Source organism: Neofelis nebulosa, chromosome 10, assembly GCF_028018385.1.
Source record: "Neofelis nebulosa isolate mNeoNeb1 chromosome 10, mNeoNeb1.pri, whole genome shotgun sequence".
Lineage (NCBI taxonomy): Eukaryota > Metazoa > Chordata > Mammalia > Carnivora > Felidae > Neofelis > Neofelis nebulosa.
Window position 1 is genome coordinate 105,537,415 of NC_080791.1, and position 19,570 is coordinate 105,556,984.

Below are 19,570 nucleotides of genomic sequence, written 5' to 3' on the forward strand. Positions count from 1 at the left end.
GGCCCCTCAGTCCCTCCCCGAGAGCCACTTGGCCAGAGTCCTGGTCGCGGGCCGCGTTTCCTAGGTCCTCGGTTCCTTCTTACTTGCCGCTCTGGGTTCCACACCACCGCACGCCCAAAGGCTCGCCGGGCCGAAGGTGTAGACAGCGTCGGACGTCGGGTCTGTGTTAGCACAGCGCCAGGCTTTCGCTGCACGGACCTCGGGTTCCCTGGGCGTGCGCCGGATTCCGGGCGGGTCTCCAGGGCCGGCGCGGGGGGCGGGCCCGGGCGCCCGGACCCTACTTAGGCGGCACCTTGGCCCCGCCCGGCCCCGCCCCCTCGCCGCCTCATTGGCAGCCGCACACGCGTCGGGGGTTGCCAGGGCGACGGGTCGCGGAGCCGCGAGGAAGCGCGAACGCGAGCCAGTCGGCCTCCGGCGGAGGGAGCGGGGGAGGCCCGAGGGCGGGCGGCGGGGCGCGGCGCGCGGCGGCGGGGGCCCCGAGCGGGCGCCTCCTCCCGGCCCGGCCCGGCCCCCCCTCCCGGCGCAGAGGCAGGCCGGGGCGGGGGGCCCCCCCGGAGCCCGCGCCGGCCTCGGCCCCGTCGGGGAGGCCCGGGAGCGGCCGGGGAGGGGGCGATGCCGGGAGGAGGCGGCGGCGGCGGCGGAGGCGGCCCCAGCCGGGGCCCGTGACCATGGGCATCGCCGAGTCCACGCCGGACGAGCTGCCGTCGGACGCTGAGGAGCAGCTGCGCAGCGGCGAGCAGCAGCTGGAGCTGAGCGGGAGGCGGCTGCGGCGGCTGCCCGGCGCCGTGTGCGCGCTGAGCCGCCTGCAGAAGCTGTACGTGAGCGGCACGGGGCTGCGCGAGCTGCCCGAGGAGATCGAGGAGCTGCGCGAGCTGCGCATCCTGGCGCTCGACTTCAACAAACTCGAGCGCTTGCCCGACGGCCTGTGTCGCCTGCCGCGCCTCACGCGCCTCTACCTGGGCGGCAACCGGCTGCTGGCGCTGCCCGCCGACTTCGCGCAGCTGCAGAGCCTGCGCTGCCTCTGGATCGAGGGCAACTTCCTGCGGCGCTTCCCGCGGCCGCTGCTGCGCCTGGTGGCGCTGCAGTCGCTGCAGATGGGCGACAACCGGCTGCGCGCGCTGCCCGCCGAGCTGCCGCGCATGACGGGCCTGCGCGGCCTCTGGCTCTACGGCAACCGCTTCGAGGAGTTCCCGCCCGCGCTGCTGCGCATGGGCCGCCTGCACATCCTCGACCTGGACCGCAACCGCCTGGGCGGCTTCCCCGACCTGCACCCGCTGCGCGCCCTGCGCGTCTTCTCCTACGACCACAACCCGGTCACTGGGCCCCCGCGCGTCGCCGACACCGTCTTCCTCGTGGGCGAGGGCGCGGTCGAGCGCATGGCCGAGCGTGACGAGCCCACGCCCCGGCCGCCGCCCCGGCGCCCAGCTCGGGCTTTTGAGGATGAGGAGGAAGAAGACCTACTCATAGGGGGCGGGAGCTCCCGGGCTCTGGGGCCCCCCGGGGGCAGCCTCCCCGCCCTGGAAGCCGCCCCAGGACTGGGCACCTGAGCCTGTGCTCTGGGTGATGGACTTCGGCCGTTCTGGGAGGAGGGGCTCCGGGAAGGACTGTGGGAACGGTGGTCCCCTACCTTGGGGCAGCGGAGGGACCGCTTTGGGCAATCTGTAGGGGACGGGCACGCCTGGGGGCCATCTTCAAGTATTCCTGTTTGGTAAGGAGACTGCCGCCTGGCTGATCTCTGGGCAGTCCTCGGACCGAGAAGTCCGGACTCAGTCAAGTTCCCTATGGCTCTGTCGGGTCTCTGACATCAGAGTCACTGACCGCACAGTAGAGATGCTGGCTTCCTCCTGGAACCAGGGTCACCGCTCGCTGCTGGCTGAGTCTGGATGCCCAGGCTGCCGCTCCAACCCCCCTCCTCCTGGAGTTTGGATCTCCTAGACCCTACCCTTTCTGGTGCAGGAGCCGCTACCTCTGGGGTGGACCACACGCCTGTGTGAGACACAACTGCCCTGGGAGAAGGGCCTGGGCCACGGGCGGGGGCTTGGGATTGGGGCCGGGGCCCAGGACAGAAGTCCTGGAAACTGGGATGGGGGCCCTAACACCGGAGCTGCCCTTACCCCTCCGCTGGGGGTCTTCTGCACATCCCTCCCTCCCCAAGCCCTCTTAAATTTGCATGGGGGAAGGGGGGCGCTTAGAGGGCAGGGTCTCCACCCCCACCTTTGATTCTGTTCTGTTCTCTAGGCATGGGCCCGGAATCTTGCTGGGAGAAGAGAGCTCTCTCTCCTTTCCCCACAGCCTGAGCCTTCCAGCTGTCGAGTTTGAAAAGAAGCCACTGTGCCTCTAGGGCCTCCTGCGCGGAAGAGAGAGGTCCTCTGCCCTGGGAGGCTGCTCCAGAACCTCTCCGACTGCCTGTACTCTCCATTCCCTTAAATGGGCACAGACAGGGTAGCTGGCACGGTGTGGGGCAAGGGACAAGCACTGTGTGGCTCCGCTCCGTCACCAGGGACAGCCTCGGGGTGAGGAGTGGGGTATCGCTCTGCAATTCCCAGGGCCGGATCTTTCCCATCCAAGCAATAATGGGAGGAGGGGGCCAGGGTCAGGGACACTCAGGGACACTGTCAGGGGCAGTGGCCCCATGTGGTAGTGCTTTCTTTAGGAAGAAAAAAAAAACCTGGCTGTAAACATAAATTATATTTCTTGGAGAAAGAATGTGCGTTTCCCACATGCCTGTTTATTTATAAGCCCTGGGAGGGAGCACCGGGTCCCATCGCTGTGGGGAACCTGGGCTCCCTCCGGCACTGCCCTCTTGTCCATGTGCCCCAGCTCTGCGTCAGATTGGCTCTGGCCAACAGTTGTGTCCTGTCTGGGGAACAAGTGCTTGTCCTCGGTTACAAATAGCTCTGGCTGCTCAAGGCTGGTCTCTTGTCTCGCTCTAACTTACTCTGCCTGCCAGGCACCGTTCTCTGCCCTCTCCGGCTTAATTCTTAGGTTCCTGACTCTCAATATAATTTGAATCTCCCTCAAGCTGGGCTGACCTTTCATCTCCCGCTGGTACTAACCCCCGCCCCGCCCCGCTGTGGTTCTATTCTTCTCTCTCCCTCGCTCCATTTTCCTTTTTCTCAGTCTCCCCCTCTGTATCTTTTTTTTTTTTTTTTCTCAGTCACGGTATTTCTTTCTCCCCTCATTGTTCACGGGGAAAAAGAAGATTTAGAGAAAAAAAGATCCTAAAACCTCAAGCCTAGAGGCTCATCTCCCGTGAGAAGCCAGGTCACCATCACCATGGCAACGGGGCTGATGTCATACAAGGCCCAAAGGTCAGGTCTGGCCCAGCAGCTCTGTTGGTCACTGGACTGGGCCCGGGTTAGGAGGAGGCTTGGGGTGAAAGAGAAGGGCCTTGAAAGGCCGGGGGTGGGGGGTGGGCCATGTCTACAGTGCCCCACGTGGTCCGAGGCGGTCAGCGGCGGGTGGGCCTTGGGGGAGCATGGCAGGGAAGCTGTGCAGGAGCTGTCTGTGTATCAGGGAGACGGGGATAAGAGCAAGAAGGCAGGCAGTGGGGACAGTAACGACAAAGGAGCAGAGGCAGTGGCAGGGCTAGGAACAGGCCCAGCCAGGGAAGGGACTTGTTCATCCGTGAGTTTCAGGCCTCCTACCCCAGGGCTCAATCCACACCACGGGAGATCCCCTCTGTCCTCGGCTGATGGTCAAGGTCTCGGTGTGGAATGGGTGGGACGTGCTCTTGCTCTCTCCCAGAGCCTCCCCACGGCCAGACCTGGTCGGCAGAGCAGCAAAGGGTGGGGTATGTGTGCATGTGGACCCTTTTCTTAACTTTGCTACAGTCATGCCCTGCTTCCCACCCATCCTCAGGGGCTCAGGAAAGCAGAACACGGTGTTTGGGAACAGGGAACCCTGCCCAGGAGCCCCTCCCTGCTTCCAATGCCACCACATTAGCTTGTTCAGCCACCTGTCCCAAAGTTTCCTTAAGACACCCGGCACTCTTGTTCTGAGGATGGACATTTATTAGCACACCTGGGTGCACCACACAGAACATGTATTCAGACAGGGATCTCTGCCCGGGGTGGGGGGGCTTACAATCTAAACAAAACACAACACACACACATACACACACACACGCGGGACACAGACACAGGGACCGGGGCATCTTCAAGGGACACGAATGGTCAGGGGGAGCCACAGGCTGGGGCATACAGCATGTTCAAGCGTTGTCCTTCCGTTGTCTTTGGTGGGGGAGGGAGAGGAGAGCAGGACGTGGCCCGGGATGGCCTTCCAGAAAGCAGTAGCATCCAGGAGGGACTTGCATGAGGAAGAGAACACCAGAGGACAGTGGTCCCAGGCCCAGGGAGGGAGGGGCAAATTTCTTGGTGAAGGCATGGATGAAGAGAGAGCCAACAGAGTGAAGGCAGGAGAAGGCAAAAAGTCCAGGAGGAGCCCCTGATCCCAGGGCGAGGGGCTGTCCCGTCTGCCAGGCTGAGCTGTCCCTGCTTCCCGGCCCAGCTTTCCAGAGCCATTGTTCCAGAGAGATCCTGAGCAGAAGTTCTGGCAAGGGGTGCTCTTGAGGCTACTTACCTGACCCTAGGGCTCCCTCTAATCTCTGGGACAGAGATCAGAAGCCAAAAGGAAAAAAAAAATCCACCTTTTAATGGGACACTTAAGCCGGGTTGTAAGAAATCGACGGGGCGGAAGGGGAGAAGGTGGGCAGCTTCAGGTGGGGGTACTCAGTGCCACGAAAGGAAGCAGCTAGCTGCCCACCCCAGGTGCTGGGGAGCAGGGGCACGACGGCCAGCAGGTGGACACATGGTAACAGGTGCACTTGCCCCTTTTGTGTCTGCGACACATGTAGCACCTTCCTTCTAAAGTACCCTGAGAGCTGCCAGGCCTCAGCTTCCCCCAGGCTGTGTGTGGGGAGGGGAGGGAAGGGGTGGGGATGGTTATTGCTTTTTTTGTGAACTAAAGACCCTGGCCTTGGGGAAGGAAATAACTTGCCTGGGACCACAGTGACTAGAGAAAGAAGACACTGGGGCCCAGTGTCCTCAGACCGGGACTGGCCATGGCCTCTTTTGAGTGGGAGAGACTTTTCTAATCCTAAAGGATTAAACCAGAAAAGGATGGCGAGAAGACAAAGATCCAGCCAACACAGACCTGGATCCCTTTCCTTGTCCCAGCGAGGACCGGGAAGGAGACACTGGTCTGAAACCACAATGGCCCAGCTGGCATCAGGGGACAGTAGGGCAGGTGGAGGGCCCCGCTTCAGATTGTCTGACCTGCCTTGGAGGGGGGTGATGGTCCCCTGGGGACTGAGGGAGGCCGTGTGCTTTAGAGGACCTCAGGGAGACTCTACTCCCGACAAGCCTTGCTTCAGGCCTGATTGGGAAATATGGCTGCTCTCCTGCTTGCTGGGCAGCTGGTGGGTTCAGATTCTAGATCCGAGGACGAGCTGGAAGCTCAGGGAGGATCTCATCACCAGTGAAGCCAAATCCCGAAGGTGATAAGGGGAGACTCAGTCCCAGGCTCCCCATCCCCCTCACCCCGCTGCCTCTTCCCCTGGGAGGTGAGGTAGGGCTGGGACCCACGGAGGAAAGAGCCGAGGCCCTACTTTGTCACGATCCTTTATTAATCAGAACGGGCCCTGCCACAAAAAGCAGGGCCCATTCCCACAAAAATATGATTTTGTAAAGAGGAAATCTTGCTGGCTTAGAGGGTGCGTGTGGTGGAAAATTTTTTGTATGGTTCTTTTTTCCTTTTTTTTCTTCAGTTTTTCTTCATTTTCTCTTCACTGCAATTTTTTTTTTTTGTGATAGTGGGTTTTGTCTTTTTTTTTTTTTTTTTTTTTAAATAAAACACTTGCACTCAAGGACTCAAACACAATACAAACAGCGGCCACCAACCCCACCCCTGGGGTCCCAGCCGGGCTGGGGGCTCTGGCCCCCCCCCCCTTGGCTTTTATTGTGGCTGTTTTCCTTGTCCCTTCCCTGGCGTCTGGCGCCAGTGGGCAGGTGCGGGGTCCTGTGGCAGGTGGAATTTGTACAGCAGTTACGTAGGGAGATGGTCACAAGAAAGGATACCTGAACAAGATAACAACCAAATCTAGGGTGCCCACAAAGACGGCAGATGACGTTCATAAAGGGACCTGGGACACAGTGGAGAAGAGATAGATGGGCCCAGGCCAGCCTCAGCTATCCCTGGAGACTCTGCAGGGGGAGGGGCAGGGGGGCCTCGCTCTCAGGCTACAGTAATAATACTTTGCTCTCTGGTAGCACCTTCACAGTCCTCCTGCCTCAACCCCCAGGTCAGGTGACGGCGGCCTCACAACCTCCCCTATGAGGTAGGTGAAGTATTATGACCATCATTTTACAGATGGGGAAACTGAGGCCCCGGGAGTGTGGGTGATCTGCCCAAGGTCCTGGGATGGTGGCAGGGCTCCAGTGCCCTCCACCCATCCTCAAGTTCCCCTATTCCCTGTTCTCCTATAGGCCTAGCCCACCCCCTCCTCATCCCATACCACCCGCCTCCTCCTGTGTCAGCCCACCGGCCCCTGGGCCCACCACTTGCCACCCCGCCCCCGCCTCTGGGCTGCGTGTTTGGGGGTAGGGGAAACCCAGGTGGGTCCGATTGGGAACAGACTCCGCCCAAAGATGCTCTCTGCATGTGATTGGTTAATAGCTCCATGGGTGGGGCTGGGGAAAAAAGGGATGCAGTTGCCCCGCCCACTCATTGCAGGTTGGTTCAATCCCTGAAGGCTCCAACAGGCCAGGGGACATGGGGGCGGGGGCTGGCACCGAGAGGTGGAGGGGCACGGGATCTGAGGGAGGGGTGGAGGATGACAGACCCCTCGCCTCTCAAGGCTTTCCACAGCACCCTCGGGTCACGTCCACACAGCCCTCGGAGTTGCTGCCCTCCCAGCGTGGGGGCTGGTCCCCAGCCCGCCCAAAAAGAACCCTGCAGTTGGGGCCGGCCCTCATTCTAAGCAAAGCTACAACACAGAAAAATTGGGATTTACAAGAAATGTGGGTGACTATTTGCTTCACATAAGTACTCCTCAATCTACAAAATGATTCACTTACTCTGTGTGATATTCCTCCAGATCCTAGTGGGAGGGGAATGGGGCCAGGGTGTGAGATTCAGTGTAATACATGTGGGCAGCTCAAGGGGAAGCCTATTGAAGGAAAATGGTTCCCCAATTCCCATGCTTTTGCCGTGCTCCGCAGGTGGGGACCCTAACCTTCTCCAGAGTCTCCCCTGGGGTCAGGCCCAGCTCAGGGGAGGCGGGGGGGGGCAGGGGAGATGGGGTGTAGAACTGTGGTCCCAGATAGCAGCCACAGATGTGGTGTCCGGGCGCCACCTGGTGGCGTGTGTCAGAAATGTCAGGCCCAGGCTCGCGGACCCCTGGACTTGAGACAGTCGCCAGCTGCCTTGTATCAGTATCAGGACCCTGGTGGGGATGAGCAGGCTTAAGCAGGGATCATCTCGGAATCTGCTGTCTCCAAGGGGAAGCCAGTTTTAGTCTCTGCAGCCGCTGAGGCAGAGAAACCACAGCTTGTGTGGGGCAACCTCAGAACCTGCAGCATCCTGGACTTTTCCTGGTTTCCTGCCTGACCTGAGGGGCAGAAGCGGCTGCTGGGGAAAGAAGGTGGGGCCAGAGACTCCTGACTGCGAATGGAAGGGAGGGTCTGTGAACAAGGGAGAGGGGGAGGATGCAGAGGTTCCAACAGCGTTGGGGGGGTGGGCACCGGGGTAGAGATAGGGAAGGAGAAGGAAACTGGGAAGCATGGAGAATATTGCCAGCTTGGCTGGGATATGAGATCCCGGAAGGCTGAGGGTGTCTGCAGGATGGTGCCGGAGAAGAGAGCTAGTGGGGGGGGGGGCTTGGGCCCTGAGAAGGAAGGGAGGTGAGTCCTGGTGGAATGTGATGCATACAGTAGGTGCCTAAAAGGTGTGAAATGATGTGCAAGAGATGAAATCGATAGGCAGGGAGCTACTGGAGAACACTGAGCAGAGAGGGGCTCGGGGTGGAGGCGGCAGGAGGCAGCCACGTTCTCAGCCCGGCTCCACTGTCTGCCCCTCTCCCCCCCCCCACCTTTCCCCAGTCCCCCCTTCACCTGCCTCTCCTAGCCCACCCCCTGGCTCTGTGCGTAGACCTCTCTCAGCCTCCTGCCCTGCCTCACTTTATGAAACCCTGCCCTCTCTGCACTGCCGGCCCCGGGGGTGGGGACAGGGTAAGAGTGCCCCCACCCCCGTACACACACACACACACACACACACACACACGTGCGCGCACACAGTGGACACGACGCAAGGACACAGGCTGCAGCTCCAGGACCCCGGAGCGGGCTATATACTATCCTTGGCATTCAGGGCCCAGTCGGCACCTGAAACTGCCCGGGGAGTGGGCCTTTCCTGGCCAGGCCGGGGCCAAACGCCCCGGCCTCCCCTCTCCTGGGCCCGCATCGGGAGCTGGGGAGGAGGCAGCTTCTCTCCACTCCAGGCACTGCCTTAAAGAAAACGGGGGACCGTGCCCACCTGGCGGGCCTCTGGAGGGATCTGCCCGTCTGCCTGTCTGGCCTTCACACTCTCCCTCACTTCTTTAGTATCAGCAAGTCAGGAAGGAAAGGGGCAAAGCAGGAAAATGGCTCCCAGAGCCCCTCCCCCAGAGCTGGACAAGTGGAGGATGAGGCTGGAACTTCCTAGAAACGGGGCCCAACTGACTCCTGGGACCCCTCCATGGCCAAGCCCTCAGGGTCCTCCCCTCACCTACGGCGGGGGGCCAGGCCGGGCATTGTGCATAAAGTGGTGAGGGCATGATGGGGACCCGGGCCCTCGGCCCCCTGGGCCTCCCTTGGCCCCACTTAGGCCTTCAGCTGGTGCCACTGGGCCACCGGCTGCCGGGGACGGGCAATCATGTCCTTCCAGTGCTTCACCTCCCCGGGCCCGCTCTTCCAGGACAGGTAGATCTGGGGAGAAAGGGAAGAGCACGGTCTCAGTGACACTCTCGGAGGAGGCATCGGCCCCTGCCCCCGCCGGGGGTGACACTCCATCTCCTCAATGACACCCCGAGATCAAGATCTTGGGGACCAAGGGACCTCCGCCCACAGAGACAACCTCCCCTCAGAGGCTCCCTCCGGCCTCCTCCCTGCCAGCAATGACCTACTTTCCTAGTGGCACTTCCCTCCGGGAGCCTGGGCATGCCTGGCCCTTCCCAGTTAAGACTCCTGACCTGCTTTGCAGTGGGGGATGGGGGTCGAAGGTGGGGGTGGAGACGGTCTGTTCCCACGCCCTTCCCTGCCCTACCTGTTGGCTGCTGTCAATCTCTCCTGCCTTACGAGTCCTCCTACCTCCTCACCACTTACTGCACACTGAGCCCCGGGTTCGGGGCTTTCTACACACAGATCATCCTATCCTTACCTGTGCGGCAGGTATAGGATCCCCATTTTACAGATGGAGAAACAAAGGCGTGGAGAGTGAAGAAACTCACCCACAGTCACGGAATTTGTAAGTGGTGCGGAGGAATTTAAATCTAGGTCCTTCTGGCTCTGCACTATCAGCCTAATCCTGCAGCCTTCTGCGTTAGGGGCGGCCTCGTGGCGCCGTGCACGTGGTCCTCCAGCTGACCCCAGCCTTGTGACCGGTGGCCGGTTAGAAGCATAGGGCTCCCTGAGCTACCCAGGCCAAAGTGAGAACCAATCCTCCTTCACCTTGGTTCGGTCAACAGAAGATAGGATGGTTTCAAAAGCAGCTATAATTTGTATCTAAAGGACACCCAACTCGAAAAGGCTAAGCTTCAGAAAAGCTTAGAAGTAGATGTGGCTATGTGGCCCTTGGCCCCAGCTGGTCAAGGAGGGGGCTTAGCAGGCCTCAGGCCTGCTCGGAACACATGGTCCTGCTGGGGTATGGGTGACGCCACCCTGAGAAACTGTCCCACCTGTGACCACAGGCTGGCCAGTCATGCTCCCTGGGCCATACCAGGTGGGGGGCAGGACTCAGGTATCCTCTTTGAGGCCCCCTGCTTCCTTTAGCCCCAGGAGCTAAGTTCTTCAACCCCATCTGTCTGAGGCTTGCCTCCACCTTGGCCCCCTTCCCTGCGGGGGCCCAGGCCATCCTTTCCCATTTACCCCCATTTACCCCTGGGTCGCGCCAGGGGTAAGACCAGGTGATCCATAGTCTCTCCTCACGGGCGTCTGGCATCTGTCCTTCACCTGGCCTGCCCTGATCACTGGCTTCCTGCACTGCTCCTGGTCAAAGCTCCGCGCCCAGATGCACAAACATGCCCTTAGTAGGAATGTTTCAAAAATAACTTTTATTATAATGGCAGCTAACACATACCTTCTAAGCACTGTACTAGGGGTGTCGCCTGTGAGGTTAGGACTGTCTTACTCTCATCGTGAGAGGACGAGATGGGGCGCAGAAAGGTCATGGCTGTCGAGAGGGGGGCTGGGCCCAGGAGGTCTGATTCCCAAGCCCAACCTCTCAACACTAAAACCATAAATGAACACAGGGACAGACATTTCAAAGTAGAGAAACAGAAGGGTTTGTGTCACAGAATCACATCCTGGAAAAACCGAAGGCCTGGCATGGATTTTTTGGTTAGTAGATGATGAGAAGAGGCCACTTTCTACAAGGAGGATACCCACATATCTCAGGCAATTCTCACACCATTGGGTGAAGTGCTATAGGGTTGGTACTATTAGGTCCGTTTTACAAATGAGGACACTTCGGGCGCCTGGGTGGCTCAGTCCTGTTGAGCGTCTGACTCTTGGTTTTAGCTCAGGTCATGATCTCATGTTTTTTTGAGTTCGAGCCCCACATCGGGCACTGCTCTGGCAGCCCGGAGTCCTCTCCCTCTCTCTCTCTCCGTCTCTGTCTGCTTCTCCCCCACTTGCACTGTCTCTGTCTCTCTCCAAATAAATCAATACACTTTTTTTAAAAAATGAGGACACCGCAGGTAAAGAGAGACAAGTGACTTGCCCAAGGTCACACAGCTTTTAGTAGCAGATGAGGTGGCAACTGAAGCCAGGTATTTGGAGTCTCGCTGCAGCTCTTGACATTGGCCCGCATAGCTTGCCCTCTGAAGATGGGACCTGGGTGACATTGCTCGGAGGTCCTTACCTTGCCCGAGGGTCCTGTCCAGCAAATCCTCTTTTGGGGATCCAGGGCGCTTCTTTCTCCCACTTCCTCCTTTCCCTGCCCTCCCAGTGGTCTGTCCTGAGCTGCTGATCCCACAGGAGGACACTTAAGGGAGATTTTGTCCTAGCCTCTCATTTTCAGATGAAATGGAGGCCCAGAGAGGGGAAAAGACTGGCCCTTGTCTCTCCTGCTGCTCAGCCCTGAGCTCACCTACTACCCCTGCTCCTTCTTGTGAGGACAGGTGCGTTACCCCTCCCACGAGGCCCCTACCTTGCCAATAACGTCATTGCGGCTAAGCTTGTCCTTGTCCATGACAGTGATGATGATGGTTGTCTCCCTCAGTTTCTCAGTGGGGATATCAAAGGCAAAAGACTCATTGAAGATGGGGTTTAGGTTCCTCTTCATCGTCACTGTCTTCTTCTTCTCTACCCGCTTGTCCTTGTACATCAGCCACACCTTCACGTAGGGGTCTGGCAGATGGGTAGGAGAAGGGTCAGATGGGCAGTGTGGGGGGCTCCCCAGGATCCCCCTCCTTCTCCAAGTGTGGAAACTGGGCCAGGAGGGACTGTAAGCTTTCCCCAGAAGGTGAGGAAAGCCCTAAGCAACAAGGAGAGGGATCTGGGGACCAGTGGATGGGTGAACTGGAAGGGACTTCAGCCATCACCCAGGGCCCTATTGTGAACAGAAAGGAGGAAACCCAACCCCACAGAGGCCGAGCCCCACAGTAGTGTCCGAGCTGAGGCTGGAGCCCAGGTCTCCCACCACAGTGCTCCCCTTCTCTCTGATTCTGGTAAGGGGAGAGTCCAAGATGATGCTGACCCCAGGGGTGCTCCAGAGGGGGCCACCTAGGGCTCTAGGGTAGAGGAGTTGAGACCAGAGGTGGGGTAGGACGGTCAGGGGTGAGTGCCACAGCTCAGACCCTGCTTTCCACATCCAGCATGACCCTCACGTCCCCACAACTCCCCAGTCCATCCACCCTCTGTGATGACAGGCCCCAGCACCTGATGTGCCCCCGATGTCCATGGCTTTGAGGTTCCGGGCTTTGATGATGTTCACGATGATGGAGTTGGCAGAGGGGTTGTAGCAGAGAGACAAGAGCAGCTCCCCTCGGCTCCCCTGGGAGGGATAAGGTAGGCGGGGTGAGCCTGGGCTTTGGAGAGGGTTGTCCCCCAGCCTTGCCTCAGCTCCTCTGGGAGGGAGAACAGGAGGGCTTGGGGACTAGGGGAGAGGGGACAGTTAGAGAACTCTGGCTGGCTGGGGTGCTTACCCGGCCCCATCTGTCACCTCTGTCACACCTGGTGTCCCCTCATCTGGCAGTTCTGGGCGCCACCCCCACCCCCCATGAGCCCCCACTCCCTGAGCAGAGTCCAGGTTCCTTGTCACAGCTCAGGCAATTCTCCCCAGCGCGGTGCACCAGCTCTGAGACCCAGGGCGGGAACTCCGCTGCCCTGTGCACTGGCTGCACCTCCCCCCCCCACCCTCCTGACACGCCAGGGGACCAGGACCAGATCTGCCAGCCCTGACCTGCCAGCCCCCAAGCCAGGGACCCACAAGTGGGGCCTTACACTCCCATCGCTGCATGGCTTCAGATCCTTCCAGAAGGTCTGCATCTGGGTCAGGTCCACCTTGTTGAGAGGGATGGACACCTCTCCAATGGGGTCATTGCGGCTAAAGCGGTCATAGTCCAGGACCTGGAGGTAGAGGACCCTCTGCACCACCTTCTCGTAGGGAAAACCTGGGGGACAGACAGCCTGGGTGAAGAGTGAGACAGAGGGGCCACACAGGGCCTGGGCAGGGTGATGCTCCAGGGCAGGGAGGCCCCGGGAGGAAGAGGGCCGGCCCCCGTGCGGTCCCGCTGCCGCCCCACTGAGGCACAGCAGGCAGCAGCCGAATTCAGACCTTCCCGCAGCATTAGCAAGAACTGTCCCCGTCACATCTGTCTCTCTTGACAGTTCTCCAAGGTGGATGGCATCTCGTACGTTTCACAGAAGAGGAGACTGAGCCGCGGATGGCTTAAATTACTTGCCCCAAGTCTCCCAGCTGATAGAGAGCAGAACGGGGACCACTGACCCACTCGTTTGTCACATGGCTGTCTTGGTGGCCGGGCAGCGGCCCCTTTCTCTCTGGGAAGCCCTGCCACTGCCGATCATCCCGAGACAAGCCTGGGGAGGTGGCCCTGTCGGAGGTGGCCACGGCCACCAGAAGCCAAGCCCCAGGAGGACTCGAGGTGGAGGAAGCGGCAAAGACACAGAGAGACAGGAGTGGATGCTTGTCCTAGGACTCGCGCTTCCCCCCTGCTTCCTTCCAGGGCATCGGCCTGTCCTTCACTGTTCCTCAACAGATCCTGCGGCCGTCCCCTTCTCCTCCCTCATCCCCGCCGCTGGCACATTTTGCCTAGAGAGCCGCGAGAGTTTCCAAACCGCCCTCCCTACTTGCACGCCTTCTCCTACCGTCCATTGTCAACACAGCAGAGCGATCCCTTAAAAATAGAAATCACATCATGACACTCCCTCGCTTAAAGCCTTTCAGTGGCTCCCAGGGCACTTAGAGTAAAAGCTGCGTGCCCTGCCTTGGCTTCAAGTCCTTCTGTACAGCCTGGCCCGCTGACCTCTCTCTGCCCCTCTTGTGAGCACTCTTGGCCGGCGATGGGCTCTCACCGCACCAGCCTCCTTCCCGGCTTTTCGGCACCCGGCTTCTCCTGCCTGGTGGCGCCTCCATGACCCACCCTGGCCTTTCCTCTTCCTGAACAGGTCACCGCTTTCCTTCCTGACATCCCAGACGGGGTCGGATCCCCTGCTCTACGTTCCAACGATTTCTTTTCACGTCACACACCCCGGGGCTGTCACAGAGATGTATCTGTTTCCTTGAGTCTGACTCCCACTAGGCGAGGATTTCCAGGAAGGCATCGCTGCCCTCAACCACCGGATCCCAGCATCTAACGCTGTTTCTGGCACATAGTAGGCACTCGATAAGTATTTGTTTAAGTGGATCAATAATTGGAAGAATGAATGAATGCCAGCGAAATGGCCTGACCGAGCTGCTGGAGTGTGCCGGGGTGCAGCGGGAGATAAGACCAGAGGGAGAGCCAGGGGAGGGAGCCTGAGTGGGATGGAAATGGATGGTAGGAGGCCTTGGGGAAGGGCTGAAGCCGGAGTCATTGGACCGGGGAGGCTTGGTCAGAGGAGGGGCCGGCCTGGGAGGCGCAGGGGGTCTAGGTCAGCCTGGAGGCCTGAGATGGTGAGGGCCTGAACTGGGGTGTGAGCAGGAAGGAGAGAGGACACTTAACACCTCAGCCCAACTGGTGGAGAAGATGAAGGGAAAGAAAGAGCTCTGGAGGATTCTGGCACGTTCGGCCAGACGCTAGAAGCAGAAATGCCACTGAGAGGAGCGGTGTGCTGGAAGGGGAAATCCTATGTTCCCCAAATCCCCAGCCTCTGAATTTCTTCAGGGCTTCCTCCTCAGACCGAAGGGGGCTCTGTCTTGCTCATCTGGGAGTCCCCCCTCCGCACTCCCCCCCGCCAGGGACCTGCTCAGGGGACCTTTGGCATCTATCCAGGTGAAACGCATGAGGATAAGTGTTCTAGAAACGGTGGCGGCTCCAGGAGGTCGCCGCACCGGAGTCAGCCTCTTCAACAGCAGAGGAGGAAGACTCTTATTGGGCAAACTCCTATTCATCCATCAAAACCCATCCTGAATGGCTCCCACTCTGGGGAATGTCTTCCAACACTACCAAGGGGAGCTCGTAGTGGGTTCCTACAGCATCTGCCCTGCAGCGTATGCCTTCATTATCTACACGTCTGTGTCTTCCATTAGATCAGGAACGCCTTGAGGGCCAATGGTGCCTTGCCCTTTTCTGCACCCCCCAGTGCCGAGAACAGCGCCCAGCCCATCGCTGAGTCTAGATAAATGTTGCAGAAGAGACCAGTGGATCGAAGATATGCTCATAAACCTCGCCCCGTCAGCTGGCTACACGCACCTGCAGAGCGGAGCCTCTCCCCGGCCCCCACACCGCACTGGGGAGGAGAAGGGTCCGGAAACACACAAGCACCCACTAGCTCACCCTCGACGATTTATCTGAGGCGAGCTGGCTGCCACCTTGCGGAATGGGTGGGGTGTCAAATGGCTGGGACACCAGGCAGGGAAGATTCCTCGGGACACACACTGAAAATTCCAGAGCGCCAAGGCACCTGGCAGTTGTAGGGATCTATTCTCACTGGTTGAGCCGTGTCAGGAAAGGGCAATGGCTTCTCTAAGTGGAGCCCAGGCACCAAAAAAGGGCTGGGACGGAAATCACTCCCTGATCTCGCACCCAGCTTCCTGGTTACCTTGCATCCTCAGAGATAAGAGATAAAGGCGGCCTTCAGAGAGAGTCTGCAGGAGAGACATTTGTCTCAGTGCTCTCTAGGAGCCAGGGACATGGTTCAGAGCTGTTGTTCCCGTGTATCTGGATGCGGTGGGGGCGGGAGGAAGTACAGGGGAAGGGCTCAGAGAAGGGGAGCGGACAGAGTGTATTTAACAAACTGCGCTCATGGGTTCTCTGGATATCGTGCCTGCCTTCGCAATTCACGGATTTGTCTCCAACCCTCACTGGGATTATCTTTGTCTTAGAGACGAAGAAACCACGACACAGAGACGTTCAGGAACGTGCCCCCGGTCACACGGCTAGGAAGTGGCCGAGCTGGGTTTCGAACAGACAGCCGGCGGGGGGGGGGGGGGGGGGGGGGCGGGGGGGGGGTGCAGGAACTCGTGCTCTCAACCGCTAACCTATGACTGCTCCCGGTGCTCCGCCCCTGGGTCCTGTGGACGCCTCCCTGCCTGCCTGCCCTCCTCACTCAGGGTGAGCCCTGTGTCTGAGCTGAAAGCCCAGGAGGTGGTCTAGTTCGGTTCCGGGCCTCTGGCCGTGGTGCGGCTCCCACGGCCCCGGTAACCTGATCCCAGCTAGACGCGAAATGCGGCAGGTTCACTGGGCTCAAACACGTGCCTGCGTGGGCGGGTGCACGCAGGTGTGGATGAGCGCGTGGGTGCGCCCGTCTGTACCCGTGCAGCTGAGCGGGGCCGTGGTGGCGGGGAAGAGGGGACTCTGGGTGGGGGTGGGGTGCGGCCCCAGCCTCACCTTCAAAGAGGAAGGTCTCATTCCAGTGGGGGTTCAGGTTCTTCCGCTTCACCTTGGTCTCCAGCTTGTGCTTCTTGTCCGGCAGCAGGTAGATCTTGACAAAGGGGTCGCTGGTGCCGCTGAAGTCCTTGGCTGGCAGTTCCTGGGCCTTCATGATCTTCACAGTGAGTGTGGACTCCTGGAAGTTGTAGCCGACACTGAACTGGATCCGGCCCAGGTTCTCCCGGCTGCAGCCCTCGTGGGCCTCGTCCTCCTCGGAGCCTGGGGACAGCTGGGGGTGGGGGAGAGGGCGGCGGGGTTAGGAAGTCTCCCTGTGCCTGAGGCCACGTCCCCGCTGCCGAGAGCTGGCTCTCCCTCTGGGCACAATGTGGGGCTGGTGGTGATCTATCTCACGTTCACATCTGGGCCAGGATGCTCCGGTCCCGCAAGGGGGGGGGGCGCAGAGCCGGGACAGCCCCCGTCCCCCGGAACCCCAGAGCAGTGCGCACCCCACCCCCTGGCCTCCCCTGGAAGCCCTGGGTCCCCCGAGCGTCCCCTTCCCGCCTTCTGCCCTTCCACAGCTCTGCGGGGCCCACAGAACAGATCAGGGAGGCCGCTCCCATCTCAAAAGAGTTGGCCAAGCTATTTCTTTGGAAGGTGACTCTCTGGGGTTCTGAGAGTGACGTGATTTACGCAACGAGACAGGCGAGTTTTCAGGAGCCACGTCTAATCTGTGTAAGGCATAAATTCACATAGAGATGCTAAAAATACAGGTTCCCAGGCCCCGTCCCCAGAGAGCCCGATTTGATGGGGCTGGCGAGGGCCCGGGCGGCAGAATTGTTTTAAAAGCTCCTCAGCTGTCTGTACCGCACCCCGGGGCTGAGGGCCACTGGAAGGAAGGGCTCCACCTGCATTCGGTCCCACTCTGGGGGTGGGGCCCGCAACAGACATACACGTGGAGGGTGGCGTGGGTGTCCCCTTCCCATGCTGATGTTGAAAACCTAGGAAGTAATTTGGGGGAGGGTCTCCCAGCCAAGTCTTCTCGGCTGTGGCTGCTCACTGGGAATACGTGGGGAGGTTTCCCAGCTCCCCGGGTCTCACTCCAGACCCAGGGGTCCAAGGGGCCCAGGCATCCCTCTCTCTGAAAGCTCTTCCGGTGACTGGAGGAGAGCCAGAGTCGGTGCTCATGGTACCACATTTTAGGCCAAAACTGCTGGCCCATTTGCACTCCCCACTTCCCCTGCAGAAGTCTTCCGTGTGCCCTGTCCTTCCTCCAGGCTCTGAGATACCAAATAATACAGATAATAAGAATATATATAGTGTGTACCTACCATGGCAGAAGACTCTTACATCACCTTCTTACTGAATCCTGCCAACAGTCGGGCGAGGCACTTATCACCACTCTCTAGCTGAGGAGACCGGCTCAGAGAGGTTAAGTCACACGGCCAAGATTGCACAGCAGTATGGACCCTCTCTGACCTCAAAGCCCACTCTTTCCACCAAGGCAGCCTCACGTCCCAGGGCAATTTCGAGAACCACCCCTCCCCCTTCAAGCCCATGAGGACTCACCCGCCCCAGGTGAGAAGATTTGAATCACACGAAGAACAGTAACTCGCCCTGTGCTCTCTGCCCTGTACTCATTTACTCCCTGCGACCTCTGAGTGAGGCAGGCACTAGCATGTACCAGGTCGGTTTGGGGCGCAGAGAGGTGATCAGCGTGCCTCAAGTCACCCCTGAGTCAACAGGGAGTTGAAACCCAAAGCCAGGTCAGCACCCAGCCATCACGGGTGTCCTGGCTCCCCTCACTCTGACACTCAGATCCAGAATCCGGGGCCTCATCGGCCGCACCCTGGTCCCGTCTGGAGCTGGAAGGCGGGCTGAGCGGCCTCCCCTGCTCCTCCTCGCCGTGGAAGAGGGTCCCTCCAGCTCCTACCCGTTGGCCGGATCCAGGGCCCCCGCAGGCCCACTGAGAACGTGGCTTCCCTCCCCAGGTCCGGTGTGCCCCTGCACTCCCTCCCTGTGCCGGTACCAGCCTCACTGCCCGTGAACCTTAGATTCTGCATCTGCAGAATGGGACCATAGCATGTATCCCGCGGGGCTCCTGGGAGGGTTGGGTGGGTTCCCGTCCTACTCTGCGGTCTGGCCCTGGCCGCTGCCAGCCTCGCCCAGGGCCTCACGTGAGTAGGCAGGGCCAGCAAAGACCTCTTGCCCCTCCTGTTCCTTCTGTAGTTTGGGTGGAGTCCCTGGTGACCGGAGCCCAGGTGGCCCCAGCCCCAACTGAGGTCCCTCTGGTCACTTGGCTCTTGGTTCCCAAATAGGGGGTGGGAGGCCCAGGCTGGGCCTCACTCCATGCCCACTGCCGGCTTTTCAAAACTACAGTCCTAAGCCCTAATTAACCAGCCGGGGCAGCCCGAGGAGCTGTTTCCACGGCAACCAGACTGGCCACCCCTGCTGTGGCCCTAGGGGAGATGTTGCCTGAGCCCCTGCCCCAGTAGAAACAAGCATCAAAAAGCATGCCAGAGCCGGGGTGACTCAGACAGGGGTGTGGCCTGGCGTGCCCTCTAACCCTTTTCCCTCAGTCCCTTCCTTGGGCCAGCAGTGGGGGCCTAACTCCTGACCCCAAGCTTCTGCCAGCCAGGGGCCTGCTTATCTTCATCATTAATGACCATGACCCTGCTTTGGGCTAGGCTAGAGCCTGCCCCGTGAGAGGGCCCTCGGGCCTGCACTGTCTTCCTCGGCCTGATGCTGTCAGCTCCTCCCTGGGGGCAGCAAGCAGCAGGCAGCGAGCTGGCTGGGAACCGGCCAGTCCCTTCTGGGATCCTGACTGCCAGGAAGCTGTAACCCATTAGGGGGCTGTGCAGGGAGGCAGGATGGGCCGGGGCAGGGCCCACCCAGGGGTCAGTATGGCTGGGCCCATCCATTTGGGTGGGGAAGACGGACAAGAGAGCAGAGGAGGGCCAGGCGTGCAGGGGCCTAGGTGTCGAGGCCCAAGGGAGACCAAATCTGGAGCAGAGAAAATCTGATGCCCTAATCTAGATCCAAGAGAAACGCAGACTCTAGGCTCCACCTCAGGCCTGCTGACCGGGAGTCAGTATTTTTTTAAGTTTTGTTTATCGAAGTAATCTCTACACCCAACATGGGGCTCGAACTCATGACCCTGAGATCAAGAGTCGCACGCTCTTCTGCCTGAGCCAGTGAGGCGCACCTGCGGGAATCCGCATTTTCGCAAGATCTCCCAGCGATTCGTGTGCATGTTACAAAGTGAGAAGCTCCCGGGCTAGAAAGGGGCACTGGGGGTGGATGGTTAGAGCTGGCTGGAGTGCTATGGGGGCGAAGGGTGGGGCC

The 19,570-nt window shown here is 59.9% G+C and overlaps 2 protein-coding genes across 10 annotated transcripts in view; one reads left to right on the forward strand and one right to left on the reverse strand.

Moving 5' to 3' along the window:
* The first annotated feature begins 655 nt into the window (after positions 1-655).
* On the forward strand, positions 656-2,706 carry LRRC10B (leucine rich repeat containing 10B). 2 transcript variants are annotated; one of them, XM_058689237.1, is made up of 2 exons: positions 656-1,990; positions 2,239-2,706. In XM_058689237.1, exon 1 carries the CDS (start codon positions 669-671, stop codon positions 1,545-1,547), a length of 879 nt encoding a protein of 292 aa, XP_058545220.1. In that variant the 5' UTR covers positions 656-668; the 3' UTR covers positions 1,548-1,990; positions 2,239-2,706. The 2 variants fall into 2 exon arrangements, with proteins under 2 accessions (XP_058545220.1, XP_058545221.1); XM_058689238.1 differs by having other exon boundaries at positions 656-1,708.
* A 2,899-nt stretch (positions 2,707-5,605) lies between these two features.
* SYT7 (synaptotagmin 7) overlaps positions 5,606-19,570 on the reverse strand; it is a 63,221-nt gene continuing 49,256 nt past the window's right edge. For all 8 annotated transcript variants that reach the window (XM_058689247.1, XM_058689245.1, XM_058689241.1 and 5 more), the window contains 5 exons: positions 16,247-16,517; positions 12,699-12,868; positions 12,135-12,249; positions 11,404-11,603; positions 5,606-8,963 (listed from right to left, as the gene is read on the reverse strand). In XM_058689247.1, the coding sequence (XP_058545230.1) occupies positions 8,859-8,963; positions 11,404-11,603; positions 12,135-12,249; positions 12,699-12,868; positions 16,247-16,517 (861 nt within the window). In that variant the 3' untranslated portion in view covers positions 5,606-8,858. The remainder of the gene's footprint in view (positions 8,964-11,403; positions 11,604-12,134; positions 12,250-12,698; positions 12,869-16,246; positions 16,518-19,570) is intronic.